A 14,435-nucleotide genomic window follows, 5' to 3' on the forward strand; every position below is an offset into this window, starting at 1 on the left:
TTAGAAATTGAAAGAAGGGCCACTAATACTAGTTGATGAGGGGGGGGAATTAACTAGCATAAATTACATGAATGTGAAATCTGTTTCCCAAAAAGTAATGAAAATAAACTCACCCCCGAGTGCTTGATTTAATGGGAACAGTGTTGCTGGTCACCTTTTTTTTGCGAGCGCATCAAAGTCCGGTGTGAATTTTGTTGTGGCAATTCGCAGGGCAGAGCTCAAGTGTTCATCAGTAAGCTGGGCTCTGTGACGTGCTTTGTTGATGTTCGTCACACTGAACGTTTGTTCACACACATAGGTAGAGCCAAATAACACCAGCTTCTTCTGTGCCATCTCTCGGATGTTTGGAAACTTGGTCTCGTTCAGTGAGGCATATAACTCATCCAGTTTGACAGAGTTGAATTTCTCATTCAAGACAGAGTCACACTGGAGATCAATCAGCTCCAATTGCAGTTCCTGTGGTGCTGTCTCATAGTTGAGTGACAGGGGACATGACACCAGCTGCTGTGACTTCATAATCTTTTCAAAACCAGAGAATCGACGACGGAATTCTCCGTGCAGGTCGTTCAGTGATTTGTTGTATTTCTTTGCATGCTGAGCGCCTCTTCCAGCGTCGCTAGTGTCAGGAAATGAGCGAATGATTTGTTCATTACCTGCCTTGAGAACAAAGTTAACTTGGCTTTGAAGGCTTTCACGTTCAAGTACAGTTCATGCAGCAATACATCCTTCCCTTGTAGCTTCACGTTCAGCTCGTTCATGTGTTCCAAAATGTCCACAGCGAATGCAAAATCGCAAAGCCAGCCTGCGTCGTTCAGCTCAGGAAACTCGTCGGCTTTCCCCATTGACTCCAGAAACGAGCCGATCTCCCATCTGAGCTGCCACACTCGCTGCCACACTTTCCCCAAACTTAGCCAACGGACACTGGAGTGGCAAAGTAAGCCATGGTGGTCAGCACCAGTTTCTTCAAGGAATTTAATGAATTGACGATGGCTAAGTCCCCTCGCCCGTGTGAAGTCCATAAGTGTTACAACTGGCTTCACTACGTGATCAAGCTGCAATAGTTTTGCACAGGGCTTCCTGGTGGATAATACTGTAGCGAATTCGGGGGGCAACCACAGGAACTGCCGCGGCCGGGACGCGAACCCGTATCGCAGGAGACATCACTAACCGCTAGACTAAAGGGTCAGACCCGCCAGCCAGCGGCCAGCGTGTCTTCTTATCCATGCACGTTACAATACAATGTAGGAAAATTACCTCCGACTCAGGTCCTCTTCTTTCACCTTGTCCTGGATTCTTTTCAGCAGTCCGACGTCTTTTCCTGTTAAATTTGGCGATCCATCTGTGCTGACATTTGCCAGTTTACACCAAGGTAGCTTCAGCCTCTCAGTGCAACCAGACAGCCTGTCGTATAAATCTGATCCTCTCGTTGTGCCTTTCATGGACTCCATGGATAAAAACTGCTCCGTGATTTCAAAATTGTCATTAATTCCTCTGACAAAAATTAAGAGGTGCGCAGTGTCCTTATGTCACTGCTTTCATCCAGTGCTAACGAATAAAACTTAAAGGACTCTGCTTTCTCGATTAACCCACAAGCCACGTCTTCGTCGGTCAGTTCTTTTCGGCGAGTCACTCTTAAGCGCAACAAGCTTATGTTTTCAAGTTTGCTTTTGCTCTCTGGACACAGAAGACTTGCTGTCTCCACCATGCATTGCTTCAAATACTCTCCGTCAGAGAAAGGCTTGCTCTCTTTCGCTAATGTATATGCCAGTAGATAACTTGCCTTTGTGCTGGACTCCTGAATTGTAGACTGTCGGGTAAAAATACTTTGCCGAGACTGTAAATTGGCTACTAACCTCGAAGCTGTACTCGCCCTTTTCTTGGGATGACAGATTGCTAGGTAGTTAGCATGCTTGGTGGAAAAGTGGCGGCTGATATTGTATTCCTTGAATACCGCAACGTTTTCTTGACAAATCAGACATATGGCCTTTGATCGGACTTCAGTGGAAAAACATTTTTTGCCGCCCACTCTTTCTTAAAAACCCGGCACTCGCTGGTCTGTTCATTTAGTGAAAGTAGGCGATTGCTACATGCGTGAAGGTCAAGGCAGGTCAGGTGAGGAGATGAGTGACCCTTGGCCTCTACATTAGAAAAGGCCGGTTGTATTTGCAGCGCGCCATCTAGTGGAACCAACCGTAACGTATTGCTGGGGTAAAAAAAAAAAGTCATTTAAATTAATTATAGTATTAATTTAAATGCCTGACGGGCCGGATTAAACAGCCCAACGGGCCGTATGTGGCCCGTGGGCCGTAGGTTGCCCACCCCTGCTCGACAGTCTTAACGCAGCTATTAGGGGCATTGAAAATATTAACACAAGAAGTAAAACTCGGAGCCGTCAGTACTGCCAACCAATAATAATCCATTCATCCCCTATTATTATTATTATTATTATTATTATTATTCTTTCAGCCAGTTGCACTTGATTCAACTCCTTTGGATAACCATGACCTGGATGAATAAGAATATTCACAGACATTCTTTCGGCTTGTTCCCATCTCAGGGGTTGCCACAGCGGATTTGACAGTTTCCATCGGTACCCTGTTGAGGGCACAGCACCGATGGCGGTCGTTGTTAACCTGGGCCTTGTATGGTCTTGTCAATCCGCATAATGATTTGGCAAAAGTTTACGTCGGATGCCCATCCTAACACAACCACTAACCCTATGGACGGGGCCACAGGTAAAAGCGCTGGATGCCATCCCAGTATTCATGGACTTGCGCCCATGCCTGTCGCCATAAACACATACCTAGCTTAGAAAACAACGCTGAGAATTTCCCTTGTTAAAATGGATTAAAACTTCAAAGAAACTTGAGCAACTGATGAGGGCTCCTCTCTGAATACTGCTGCTGCTGTAACTGCGCCGTTAGCAGCTAGCTGCAGTGCAAGTGACTCCTAGGTTGTCGGTACTAGCCTGCCCCGTCAGATGCCAACTACCGGGGCAGCAGTGACACTTGGCACCCGCAAGGCAAATGATTGGCTCACTGTGAACGATAAGACGCTTGGAAGCCGGAGTTGCAGAGAAGTTACATCTGTGGACAATTACTGAAATGATCGATGAATGGGGTGAGTTAAATACTATTGTCAAATAAACTGCTGGCCAATACTGCTTATTTGTACTCGGAATGAGTGGTTTATTGACTCAACGACGTTCATCCCCTATTAACGGTTCTTAATTGTGGCAAAGCAGGGCTGTTAAGGTCAACACACTACATCCACACCCAAGAGGAGTGGGCTCATCTGAAACCAGCCAGTATCACAGCCTGTGTGTGGCCAAAAACATACAGTTATAAGAGTGGGAAGCCTGTCTTGGGTAGATATCCAGTTTTTAATTGTACAGTGAGGAACATGTGAGGGGTTAAAAAAAATACCAGAAGACTATGGGAACAGAGCAGAAAACTGGAGATAAATCTGTGGCAAGAGGAGACAAAAGTGCGCTTTGGTCAGAAAAGCGAGGCATAGCATACCCACCAAGGCGGCAAGATCCACCATCCTACAGTTTAAACCCAAGCTAGAATTGTCTAGCATGAGTTGTTGTTAGATGAGCCTGTGGGATGAGCCGCTATGGCTACGCCATGAAGGCACAGCCTGAAAAACTTATGCAGATTGTTCTACTATGCCCCAAATTTGGGAACGCCATGCTTGTGTTAGGCGCCGCAATGAATGTTGTGGGTTGTTTTTCTTTTTTCTTTTTTTTTCTTTTTTTCCCCCAAGCTTTTTGAGGTGCTGAATTAAAGACCATGGGTGAACTCAAATGCCACTTCCAGGGTCCTTTCATCCAAAACTGTTGCATTACCATATCACCAAACAAAGAGAGGAACCAAGAACAGTGTAAAAACAGATGAGCGGCGAGAAGAGACAGAGAGAGAAAGAAAAACAGACAAGAAAGAAAGAAGGAAAGGACAAGAGATGAACTAAAAGACAGCTTTCCTCTGTGGAGCATTGAGTCCTGTCTATGTGTCTGTCTGTTAGATCACTTATCCCCAATGTCAAACACCCTTCCCTCTCTGGATCTTTGATGTGAGGGCCTCAACATTAACCCTGACAGGATATTGCTCTTTAATGACCTTCTGATAGCCCCGACCCCCCTCACCCACCCCCCGCCTCTATACAACGGCAGAGACATCAGGCAACACTCACTCGTGCGTCTCTCTTACCCACAGAAAAGACCAAGACCAGACAACTCTTACTTACCGATTCACCAAATGCTTCGCTAACCTCATACACACACAATATAATGCCGAGAACAACGAATATCGTTGCACGCTTGTGAACTTCCAGTGACACATGCAAGGGCCTGCACGCGTTCTGCGATGGCATCCAAGAACGAGGAGTCGGTGTTTTCATTTCAGGCGTCAGCTTGGGAAGGTCTATTATTTACACTCATTTGAATGCAAAGCCCTCGAAGGTTGGCTCAAGTTATCTTGGCTGTTCGTTCTGTTGATGCACCGATGTGTGGCAGCAAGTCAACAGTCCCAGGTTAGCTGACATTATCAGGGACTGGAACCGTAGGCACTTGACCCCAGCTCACACAAAGTCAGGAGGGAAGACAAGAGTATAAGCCAGTGTGTGTGGGTTTGTAATGTAGGGAGAGACTGAGAGAACAAAGGAGGTATACACACACACACACACACACACACACACACACACACACACACACACACACACACACACACACACACACACACACACACACACACACACACACACACACACACAGAAACCCTAGCTTTATCCCCCAGCACGATCAGAATACCATCTAACACAGCGGTAGTCAGGTAACACAGAGAGATGTTGAGATGTTGAGGCAGGCAGGCAGGCAGGCAGGCAGGGTGAGGGAAGCCTTTGTCTGTGTTTGGATTTGTCTGTTTAAACAGTTAGACACGGTAGTGTTGTATGTCATGGAGCAGACGGATGAGAGCAGGATTTTCAAACTGTCAAAACACAGTCAGCTGGCAAGCTCACCTTAATGGCCGGTTGTCCATTAACATGTCACTGTCTTCTCTCTCACTACCACCAGTACTACTACTACTACTACTACTACTACTAATAATAATAGTAATAATAAGCAAAATGATTATTTTGCTGTTGTTTCCATTTGTCTTGATTAGACAGAACACGTTTTTATTTGACAGTTTAGATTGATAGGTACTGCTGTAAATGTGCCGGAGTCAGCCAAAAACCATCTAATTCATGCCTATTATCCCTGGCCAGATAAGATAAATTGCAGTCTTGAAAAACAAATTCAGGTCATAAAAATATGCAGATACATGCAGAGGGATACAACAGGCTGCACATTTAGCATAAGAAAACAGGAGAGCAACTCAGTACATAAGAAAAAAAAAAGAAAAGAAAAAAAGTAAGTCAAAACAGTGCCAAAGGGATAACGGCAAAATAGATATAGTATGAATATGCATTAGCTGTTTTACACCGTTCTGGCTGGGGATCTTGAATTGGCATGGAAAGGATGAGATTGCCCATACGTGTGTGTGTGTGTGTGTGTGTGTGTGTGTGTGTGTGTGTGTGTGTGTGTGTGTGTGTGTGTGTGTGTGTGTGTGTGTGTGTGTGTGTGTGTGTGTGTCAGTACTTTTAAACATGACATAACATAAAGGCACATTGTGCCATATAATGATAAGTGCAACTCAGCCAGGACACCTATCGAGGATCTGATGCTGACATGTCACTCTCCCCCCCTCCCCTGCTTTGTTTTGTTCTGGAGAACCTAGACCCTGCAGCTGAAGCATGCCAGAGCACGCTGTCCTCTGACTGCAAAACGCTCATAAATCGGGATGCCAATGTTACTGCATAAACCATGTGAACAACCCCATGCTCCCATATCCACTCAGCTACATCGGCTGCAACATCGGAGGACATAGATGTGATCATCTTCAGCAATAAATCAAATGTCAGGAGACAGTTAATCTCCAGACCTGGCTGATCTTTTTTTTTTTTCTCATTTGGCTTGGGGAGCTGTGGGAATCATTACTGAGCTGTTTTCCTTTCAAAAACACTTCTTCCAACAACACACCAACAAAGTTTTATTACAATCTTAACCTTCTGGAATGGTTTGTTATATGGTGTTTATGTGACGGACACCTGAAGGTTGCTGGCCGTGAAATAATTCACTTGCTCATTATTTGTTGAGAAACATGTCTTTGTAATGGTGTCATTCAATTTTATATATTTCCCTTGGTGCATTTAATCTTGCTGACAGCTTGTTTTCACAAGTTGGGAAGAGGTCCAGTGATGTGAGATTGCACAATTGTTGTGACGCTGGTAGTGTATTTGAAATGTGGATTAGGTACATATGTCTCGTTTAAGGTCTCAGACGAGAACGTTCCCAAAAAGGCAGTCTATGTAAGACAGCCTCACAGCTTTATTCATCCGTCATCGAGTTCTTATCATCCCAAAAAATGAAGGTGAGGCATCCGGGTGGTGCGGCGGTCTATTTCGTTGCCTACCAACACGGGGATCTCCGATTTGAATCCCTGTGTTACCTCGGCCTTGATTGTGCATCCCTACAGACACAATTGACCGTGTCTGCGGGTGGGAAGCCGGATGTGGGTATGTGTCCTGGCCGCTGCACTAGCGCCTCCTCTGGTCGATTGGGGCGCCTGTTCAGGGGGGAGGGGGAACTGGGGGGAATAGTGTGATCTTCCCACGCACTACGTCCCCCTGGTGAAACTCCTCACTGTCAGGTGAAAAGAAGCAGCTGGCGACTCCACATGTATCGGAGGAGGCATGTGGTAGTCTGCAGCCCTCCCCGGATCGGCAGAGGGGGTGGGGCAGCGACCGGGACGGCTCGGAAGAGTGGGGTAATTGGCCAAGTACAACTGGGGAGACAAAGCGGGGAACCGGAACACCCCCCCCCCCAAAAAAAAGGAAAGTGAATTCAGACTCTGTAATGTAAAGAGGTCTCGGGGGGTCGGCGGTGAGGGGTACGGACTTGCTAACCTTAATGGGGTTTCCATAGAGTCATGCACGTCATCCGTAAACTAGTTCTTTGGTGATTATGCACTGGATGTGTTGGTGCATGTGTTAGTGGGCTACTGTGTGCATGTGTTTGATCATCTGTAAGGAGAGAGAGGAAAAAGAGAGGTAGAGTGAGAAGGGGGGGCGGGGAGCGAGCAGGAGAAAGCCGGTGAAAGCTAAGACCAGCCCCTTCACAACAACATGTTTCAGCTAAAGTCCTGCCTCGCTCTCTGCCTCGTCAGTTGGCCTCCGGCTCAGTCTGTGCTCGTGCGTTGGATACCCTTCACCGCAAAGCAGATGCCTCGCTGGATAAAGTCTAGGCCACAGCGATTGCAGAGGTAAGGCAGTTTTTCACATGTTGTGTTGACTTTGCACTGTTAGTTTCTAACACTTCACCCTGATCTGGTTCTGTGCCTTGTGGCATATATATATATATATATATATATATATATATATATATATATATATATATATATATATATATATAACATAGTGTGTTGTAAGTTGGGAAGGTGATTCATTTGCAATGAACGTTTGCTGTTTAAGGGATGTTCAGTGTTTGTGTTTTATCTTCTATTTACAAAAAAAAAATGTATTAATTGGTTAAAAGTATATAAGTATTTTAACTCCAGTTTTTATATCCGGTAAGAGAAGAAAAGGTTTCATTATTTCTGAAGACATCATGACACTATAAAATGAGCGCTGTACTGTATGGTTCAAGACGATGAAAAATATAAAGCATCCTTTCCATCTATCAGTGCCATTGTACTTTTAATATAAAGATTTGCATTTACAGTTCCCAAAAAATAAAAACAGGACCTTAGCTTTTAACAGGGATTTCTCCAGTATCACACATATTTGAATACTCCATTATACATTCGGCTGACTATCCATCCTTACGCGATGGTGCAGATCCAATCAGTGCTTCTGAGCATGCCGATCTCTGCAAACCTGCACGATTCCAGTTCATATACTGAATACTTGGCAGCGGAGTAAATGAGATGAAGTCTCCAGACCATTCAATAAAAGCTAACATATGACTCCGGGAGCCAGAAATAAATTCTTCTCGTGCCAGACTCTGGAGAACGCAACCGTAATCACTCTTAATGGCTTTGAACACAATATTGGCGATGAGAGCTATAGCCACAGCTATTCGGTTCCATGGCTTTGGCGTCTCTTACTGTAAATGTCATGGAGTACAGAGGCACTGTTTTGGTCTTTAAGACTGGAGGCTGACACATATCCATATGTGTGAGGAACTTAAACCAGGCTTTGTCTCCATTCAGGAGAGCAGGGTGTTGATGCCTGCCTCGTGGGTCAAATTTACAACCATGTTATGATGGGGGTTGTTTAACAACCCGAGTCTAATTGATGTAGAGCAAAATAAGCATGGTGAGAGTTAGATGGCTTGGTGAAAAATATATTCCCCTGTCCCACGGTGTATTCCCTTGCCATTGTATTCTGCAAAGACAAAGGCCAACAATACAAATCATGAGTGCTTGAAAGTTTTTTTTTAATTGAATTAAGCTTTTAAATCAGCAGCATGTATATTCTTAAATGACGTGACCCCCTACGGTCCATTTGTGAACCAACAATGCTTTTATTAGGGAAGGAGATAATCTTCAAAGTAGTTTTTTTTTTTAATATCATATCCTGACTCAGTTACAGCTTTTCGGTTTTGTGAGACAGCGGTGTGTCTCTTTTCGATATTGCTGTTACTTGCAGCCCTGGCTCGTTTTATTGTTTCCACTAATTGATGTTGGCCGGATGCCTAGAATATCATTGTAAATAACCTAGCCACACAAACTTCTTTGAGATGCGCAAATTGCTCACCTTATCACTTCGCACTGCTCTTTATCATGTTATCAGTGTATTGTGTGTGAACTTTACATCTGCGTCTGCAAACTCAGAACACTAGTTTATAAAAGTCAATATGAGGGCAATTTCCTCAACGTTATCTGCAACTTATCACTCTTTTCTTTTTTTACTTTCTGTAGTGGCTGGACCTTCTGATCCTAGGAAGCAGAGCTCAAGACTACCCTCTTCTGGTGAAAAATAAACTTAATATCAATCCCTGTTCATCTCAGGAACTTAGAAGACAAACAATTTTGGCCATCGTCTTCATTATTTGAATGAATATAATACTTCAAAGCCTCGCAGATGAAAACACAACCAAAATAATGACTTCATAGCCAAAGACCTGAATGAAACACAACAAAACGCTAAGCATGGAGGCTTCTCATTCTGCCTACGTTGGCACCGAGCCCACCACAGCCATACCCACCGCCTCCCCAACGTCTTCATCGCCCAGCTACCTGCAGTTCTTCTGGGAGTACCAGGACAATGCTGTCATCGTCGAGCATTACAACTTTACTGGCAAGCTGCAGGGCGACCGCTACCGCGAGGGGCTCAAACCCGAGGGCATTGCCTTCCTGGTGGTGTGTCTTCTCATTGTTCTGGAGAACGCGGTTGTTCTCCTCGCCATCTGGAGAAACAAGAAATTCCACCTGCCCATGTATTACTTATTGGGAAACCTGACTCTGTCAGATCTGCTCGCTGGGATCACATACATGGCCAACATCATCATGTCAGGCCCCAACACTTTAAAACTGACACCTTTGCTATGGTTCATCAGAGAGGGAGGCGTCTTCATCACACTGGCCGCCTCTGTCATCAGCTTGCTGGCCATCGCCATCGAACGTCATGTTACCATGGTGACCATGAGGCCGTACCATGGAGCAAAGCGGGGACGGATGTTAGCACTGATTGGTGCAAGTTGGGCCCTGGCAGGGTTTTTGGGAGTCCTGCCAATTCTGGGATGGAACTGCATCCACAGACTGGACCAGTGTTCAACAGTCCTCCCACTATATGCTAAGAGTTACATCCTTTTCTGCGTTTCCGTGTTTAGCGCGGTACTGCTAGCCATAGTGGTCCTTTATGCTCGGGTTTTTCGCATTGTCCGTACCAATACACAACGTCAGAGACTGGGGCTGTCTGGTAGCTTGAGGAAGGGCTTGGCACGGAAGTCACAGAAGTATATAGCCTTGCTCAAGACAGTCACTATTGTCCTGGGTGTCTTCATTGCTTGTTGGCTGCCACTCTTCCTTCTCCTCCTCCTGGATTTCTTCTGCCCCAACCGCAGCTGCCGTCTACTATACAAGGCAGACTACTTCCTGGGTGTCGCCATGGTGAACTCGCTGCTCAACCCCATCATCTACACTCTCACCAGCAAGGACATGAGGAGGGCCATCCTCAGGCTGCTGTGTCGGCCATGTCTAATGACCAGTGATGGCCAGGTGAAGAAGATTGGGGTTCCCTTCCTGGAGTGCAGTTTCAGTAAGACAGAGGTAGCCTCCCAAAAGTTAGATGGGGGGCAGGAGACAACTATCTCATCTGGGAATGTCATCACCACCCCTTCCCCTATTAAGGCACTCTACCCCAAGCTCTTCAAATCCTGAGGACTCCATGAGACACTCAGGTTGTGTGATGAATTCAACGAAGTGAATAAGCTCCTATGTGACGCAAAATTAAAAGATGCTCACCACATCTTCTGTCGAAAGGAAGCACTTCTAGCACCCTCAGATTTGGAGTATTACCTACAGAAAGATAGACGGTGTGTGAAATGTTATATCAGCATCCAGTATAGCTGCGGCTAACCACAGCGAAGGACTTTATTACAGAAATAAATGTAAAACTCAAATGTGAACCGAACGTGCTTCTTACACGCAAGTGTAGAACCCCGCCATAATGGATTTGCACTAAGTAAAGCATTTAGCATTGCAGCCTTGGACTGAACTTAACTGTGGTGGTTTAAGTTACTGTTAAAACACCAGACACTCGGATTTTTAAGTCCAAAGACTGACTCTGACTGTACCTAATATAAATGCAACATTTCAACTCAAACTTGCTGAGTTGGTAAATAAATGTGCCTCCTTTTTTTTCCCTTTGCTTTTTTTTTTTGTCTGGGAGTGCCCACAACGTGGACATCCAAACTATTGCTGTGGACATCTGGAATTTGCTGGCTCAAGGCCCATGATGTACCTGGCTGGTTACTATAATATGTGTTATGCCACTACACGGTGAACCTGTGCATCCAAAGTCGGGAGAATTAGAAGGAGACAAAGAGGACGAGAAAGCCAGAGGTTACAGCTGCTCTCTATTTACACAAAACACAGGAACTTATGTATGGTTAAAACAATACTGTGGCATGCTGTAGAACACGGGAGGGAGGGAAGTTGAAAATTAAAATCCCCAACTTTTTTGGAACAACAAATGGTTAACAGAGCTGATCCGATGCCAGGAGGAAAGCTGGCACAGTCAGTGAGTGTGTTAAATGTCATTTGGATCAAAACCACTGAGACATAAACAACAGAGATTGCCTCTTTTGTCATAACATGCTGATTTTCTTGTTACGAGTGATTGGTGCAAAAAAGAACCAGATGCAATGTTCAGGATTCCAGGTTAGGATTTCGCGAGGACGAATTGGAATACCTCTTCCAGAGATTTATATTTTGACAGTCAAATAAAGTTACATGAATGATTAATCATCATCCAGCTGCACCAAAGACTTGTAAGAACAAGAACCTGCCTTCTCTAATTAAAATATAAGCCTAAGCCAAGTCAGGGCAAATTCATCAGTACACTGCAATTATCCCTACACGTGTTTTGTCAGGTTAAGAAAAAAAAAACGAAGTTCCAGGATATGCCACTGAATATTGTTTTTCTACAAACGAAACAACACTTATTTCATATCTATCATTTCATTTCAAAGGTGTTTTTTCTTCTTCTTTGTACTGTTCCTCTGTGCCTAGGTTAGGGAATAATGTGGTGTGCTGTTTCGTTTTGTAAATCACATTTAACATTGTATGCATCTCTGAAAACTTTCATATCATCTGGTTGTAAATAACGTGTATTTTGTATAAAAAAACCCCAAACTTATCTAACTTCACCTTTGATTTCATCCTTGCAATAAAACCCTTTCTTTTGTTTTGAAAGAACTTTTCACTTTGTATGTTTGTGTGTAAAGGCACACTTGTGGATGCAAGGTTATACGTGTTGTCCTGTACGTGCGTGCACAAATTGGTGTTTCTGTGGGTATTTCCCTTTGTGTCGGGCAAACGTTTTCGGTGCGGGTTGAATGAACCGTTCTCGTAGAACCACAGGAAGTCAGCCCCTCAGCCTGACATCTGGTAATAGCATTGGCCTAGATACTGTAGTCGCTTTCTCTTAAAAGTTTTGCATGTCCCAGGGCTAATTTTGCACCAAGCAAAATGCTTTTCTTTGAAAGACTGACCCGTCCAACCCATCCTTCCTACACGTTCCATCAGCCAGGGAAGAGTGGCCGCCACAACTGCGACCTGCTGTGGATACCTGTCGTGTATGAAATACAGTAAGACCGCTGCAGACAGACCACATGTAACTTGCTTCAACTTCACTCCTGTAACTCTGTGGGCCTGCTGGAGAGAGCAGCCCAGCCCAGTAGGTGGTTCATTCGGCTGTAGGAGTCCGCTCAACTGCCTATGCTCTAGTTTTTTTTTTTGCTAGCCCGGTTTTGTCTCGTGGCTTAGAGGAAAATTGCCACTCTCCTTTTCTTAAGAAACGCTGCACATGTGTTTGTTTGAGTTGTATGCATATTGTGAACACTTCCGTGCACAGAGCTGTGCCTGCTTTTTGACAACTGGCAAAAGGTCATGAAATCCTTCCTGTTTCCCAGCTTCCTTTGAAAGACTCAATCATTCGACAGAGGAGACAGGGGAATTGCTAGTGGGTTGAATTCACCCTTTATGGTGATAAAAGTTTAGCCTCCCTGCTGTTGATCCTATTCATAGCCGATATACAAGGGCGGCCATGGCAGGATATGTATGCTCTTTAGTAAGACTCATCTTCTTGCTACGCTGTTGCTTATTCCACATAGAAATGACTTTTACAGTATTTTGAAATCTTTGCAGCACTTATGCTGTCTGTGGGAGATGGATTTGGCATTTACTTCAACTGCATGCACAGATAACAAGATGTCATTGATTCAAAGCTAAAAAAAATATCCATCCATCATCCAAACCGCTTGTCCCAATCGGGGTCACGGGATACTGGAGCCTATTCCAGCAGTCATTGGGCGGCAGGCAGGGACACACCCTGTACAGGCTGCCAGGCCATCACAGAGCCAACACATTCACACCTAGGCACAATTTAATATAGCCGATTCACCTGACCTACATGTCTTTGGACTGTGGGAGGAAACCGGAGCACCTGGAGGAAACCCACGCAGACACGGGAAACATGCAAACTCCACACAGAGGAAGACCTGGGATGACCCCCAAGGTTGAACAACCCCAGAGTTCATTGTGCAAAAAGTAAAAAAAATCAGGATGGAACCAACAGTGATTTTAACTGCTTTGGAAACATGTAAAATGAGCCATTGGGTCAATGTCAGAGTTCAGTTTTAATTCAGTGTTGCTTACACTGATGCTTGTCTATTCATTCAAGCAATACATCATTCGATACAATCCCAGTTTGCCAACTCTGTAACATTTACAGGACACTTCTTTTGGCTTGTTCCCTGTTTTTCAGGGATCGCCACATTTTATAGTTTCCATCTGTGAGAGCACAGTGCCAATGGCGGTCGTTGTTAACCTGGGCCTTGACTGATCCGGCACGGAGCCTTGACTGAGCCAGTATGGTGTTGTCAATCCGCATAAATTTGGCAAAATTTTACGTCGGATGCCCTTCCGGACAACTGCTAACCCTATGGACGGGGGCACAGGTAAAGTGCTGGATGCCATCCCAGTATTCATGGACTTACACCCATGCCTGTCACCAGATTTACAGGAAACTGATCTCGTAAAATTGATCTCAGACCAGTACATGGGTGCAGCTTCAAAGTGCACCTTCATGCTCAGGATAGAAACCTACATTGTTTAATACAAGCTGTCCAACAGCTGGATGATGAGGCGGAGAGAGACAGAGTGAAGCCTGTCTACTAGGAATGTCCATCCAGTGCCCCAAAGCCTGATCAAACTGCACACACAGTAAGAAGGCAGAGAGATCTCTGCTCAGGAGGGAAATCTAGTATGTGAAGGTTGATTTAAGGCTCCCCGTAGCAGTCATAGCTTACTCGTGACACTTGAAAGCTTCACTGCTGGTTTGATTTAAGTAGAGAAAATGGAACTTCAATCTCAAAAGAAAAAGTTTAATTAGCTGTGAACTCTACCTTACAGGGTCTGTTTGAGTCGACGCAGCTTATATGCCAATACTTAAAACATACTTGGGAGTTGGCAGTGAATTTGTAAATGATCAAATTTGATTTGTCATCAAACTAAAAGTGATACCTTCTGGATTGGGGGATACAACCATGGATACAACTCATTGGGATATAATTTATCTCAGTTGTCTTACAGTGCCACCCTGTGGCT

At 44.7% G+C, this 14,435-nt stretch overlaps 1 protein-coding gene across 1 annotated transcript; it reads left to right on the forward strand.

Annotated features, from left to right (window-relative positions):
* Positions 1 to 9,254: 9,254 nt before the first annotated feature.
* s1pr5b (sphingosine-1-phosphate receptor 5b) lies at positions 9,255 to 10,484 on the forward strand. Its single transcript, XM_056280864.1, has one exon. It carries the CDS (start codon positions 9,255 to 9,257, stop codon positions 10,482 to 10,484), a length of 1,230 nt encoding a protein of 409 aa, XP_056136839.1.
* The last annotated feature ends 3,951 nt before the right edge of the window (positions 10,485 to 14,435 follow it).

Source organism: Lampris incognitus, chromosome 5 (assembly GCF_029633865.1).
Source record: "Lampris incognitus isolate fLamInc1 chromosome 5, fLamInc1.hap2, whole genome shotgun sequence".
NCBI classification, from domain to species: domain Eukaryota; kingdom Metazoa; phylum Chordata; class Actinopteri; order Lampriformes; family Lampridae; genus Lampris; species Lampris incognitus.

What these genes read in the sequence shown, in the direction of transcription:
- s1pr5b (XM_056280864.1), top strand. Translation starts at nt 9,255, where the DNA reads ATGGAGGCTTCTCATTCTGCCTACGTTGGCACCGAGCCCACCACAGCC.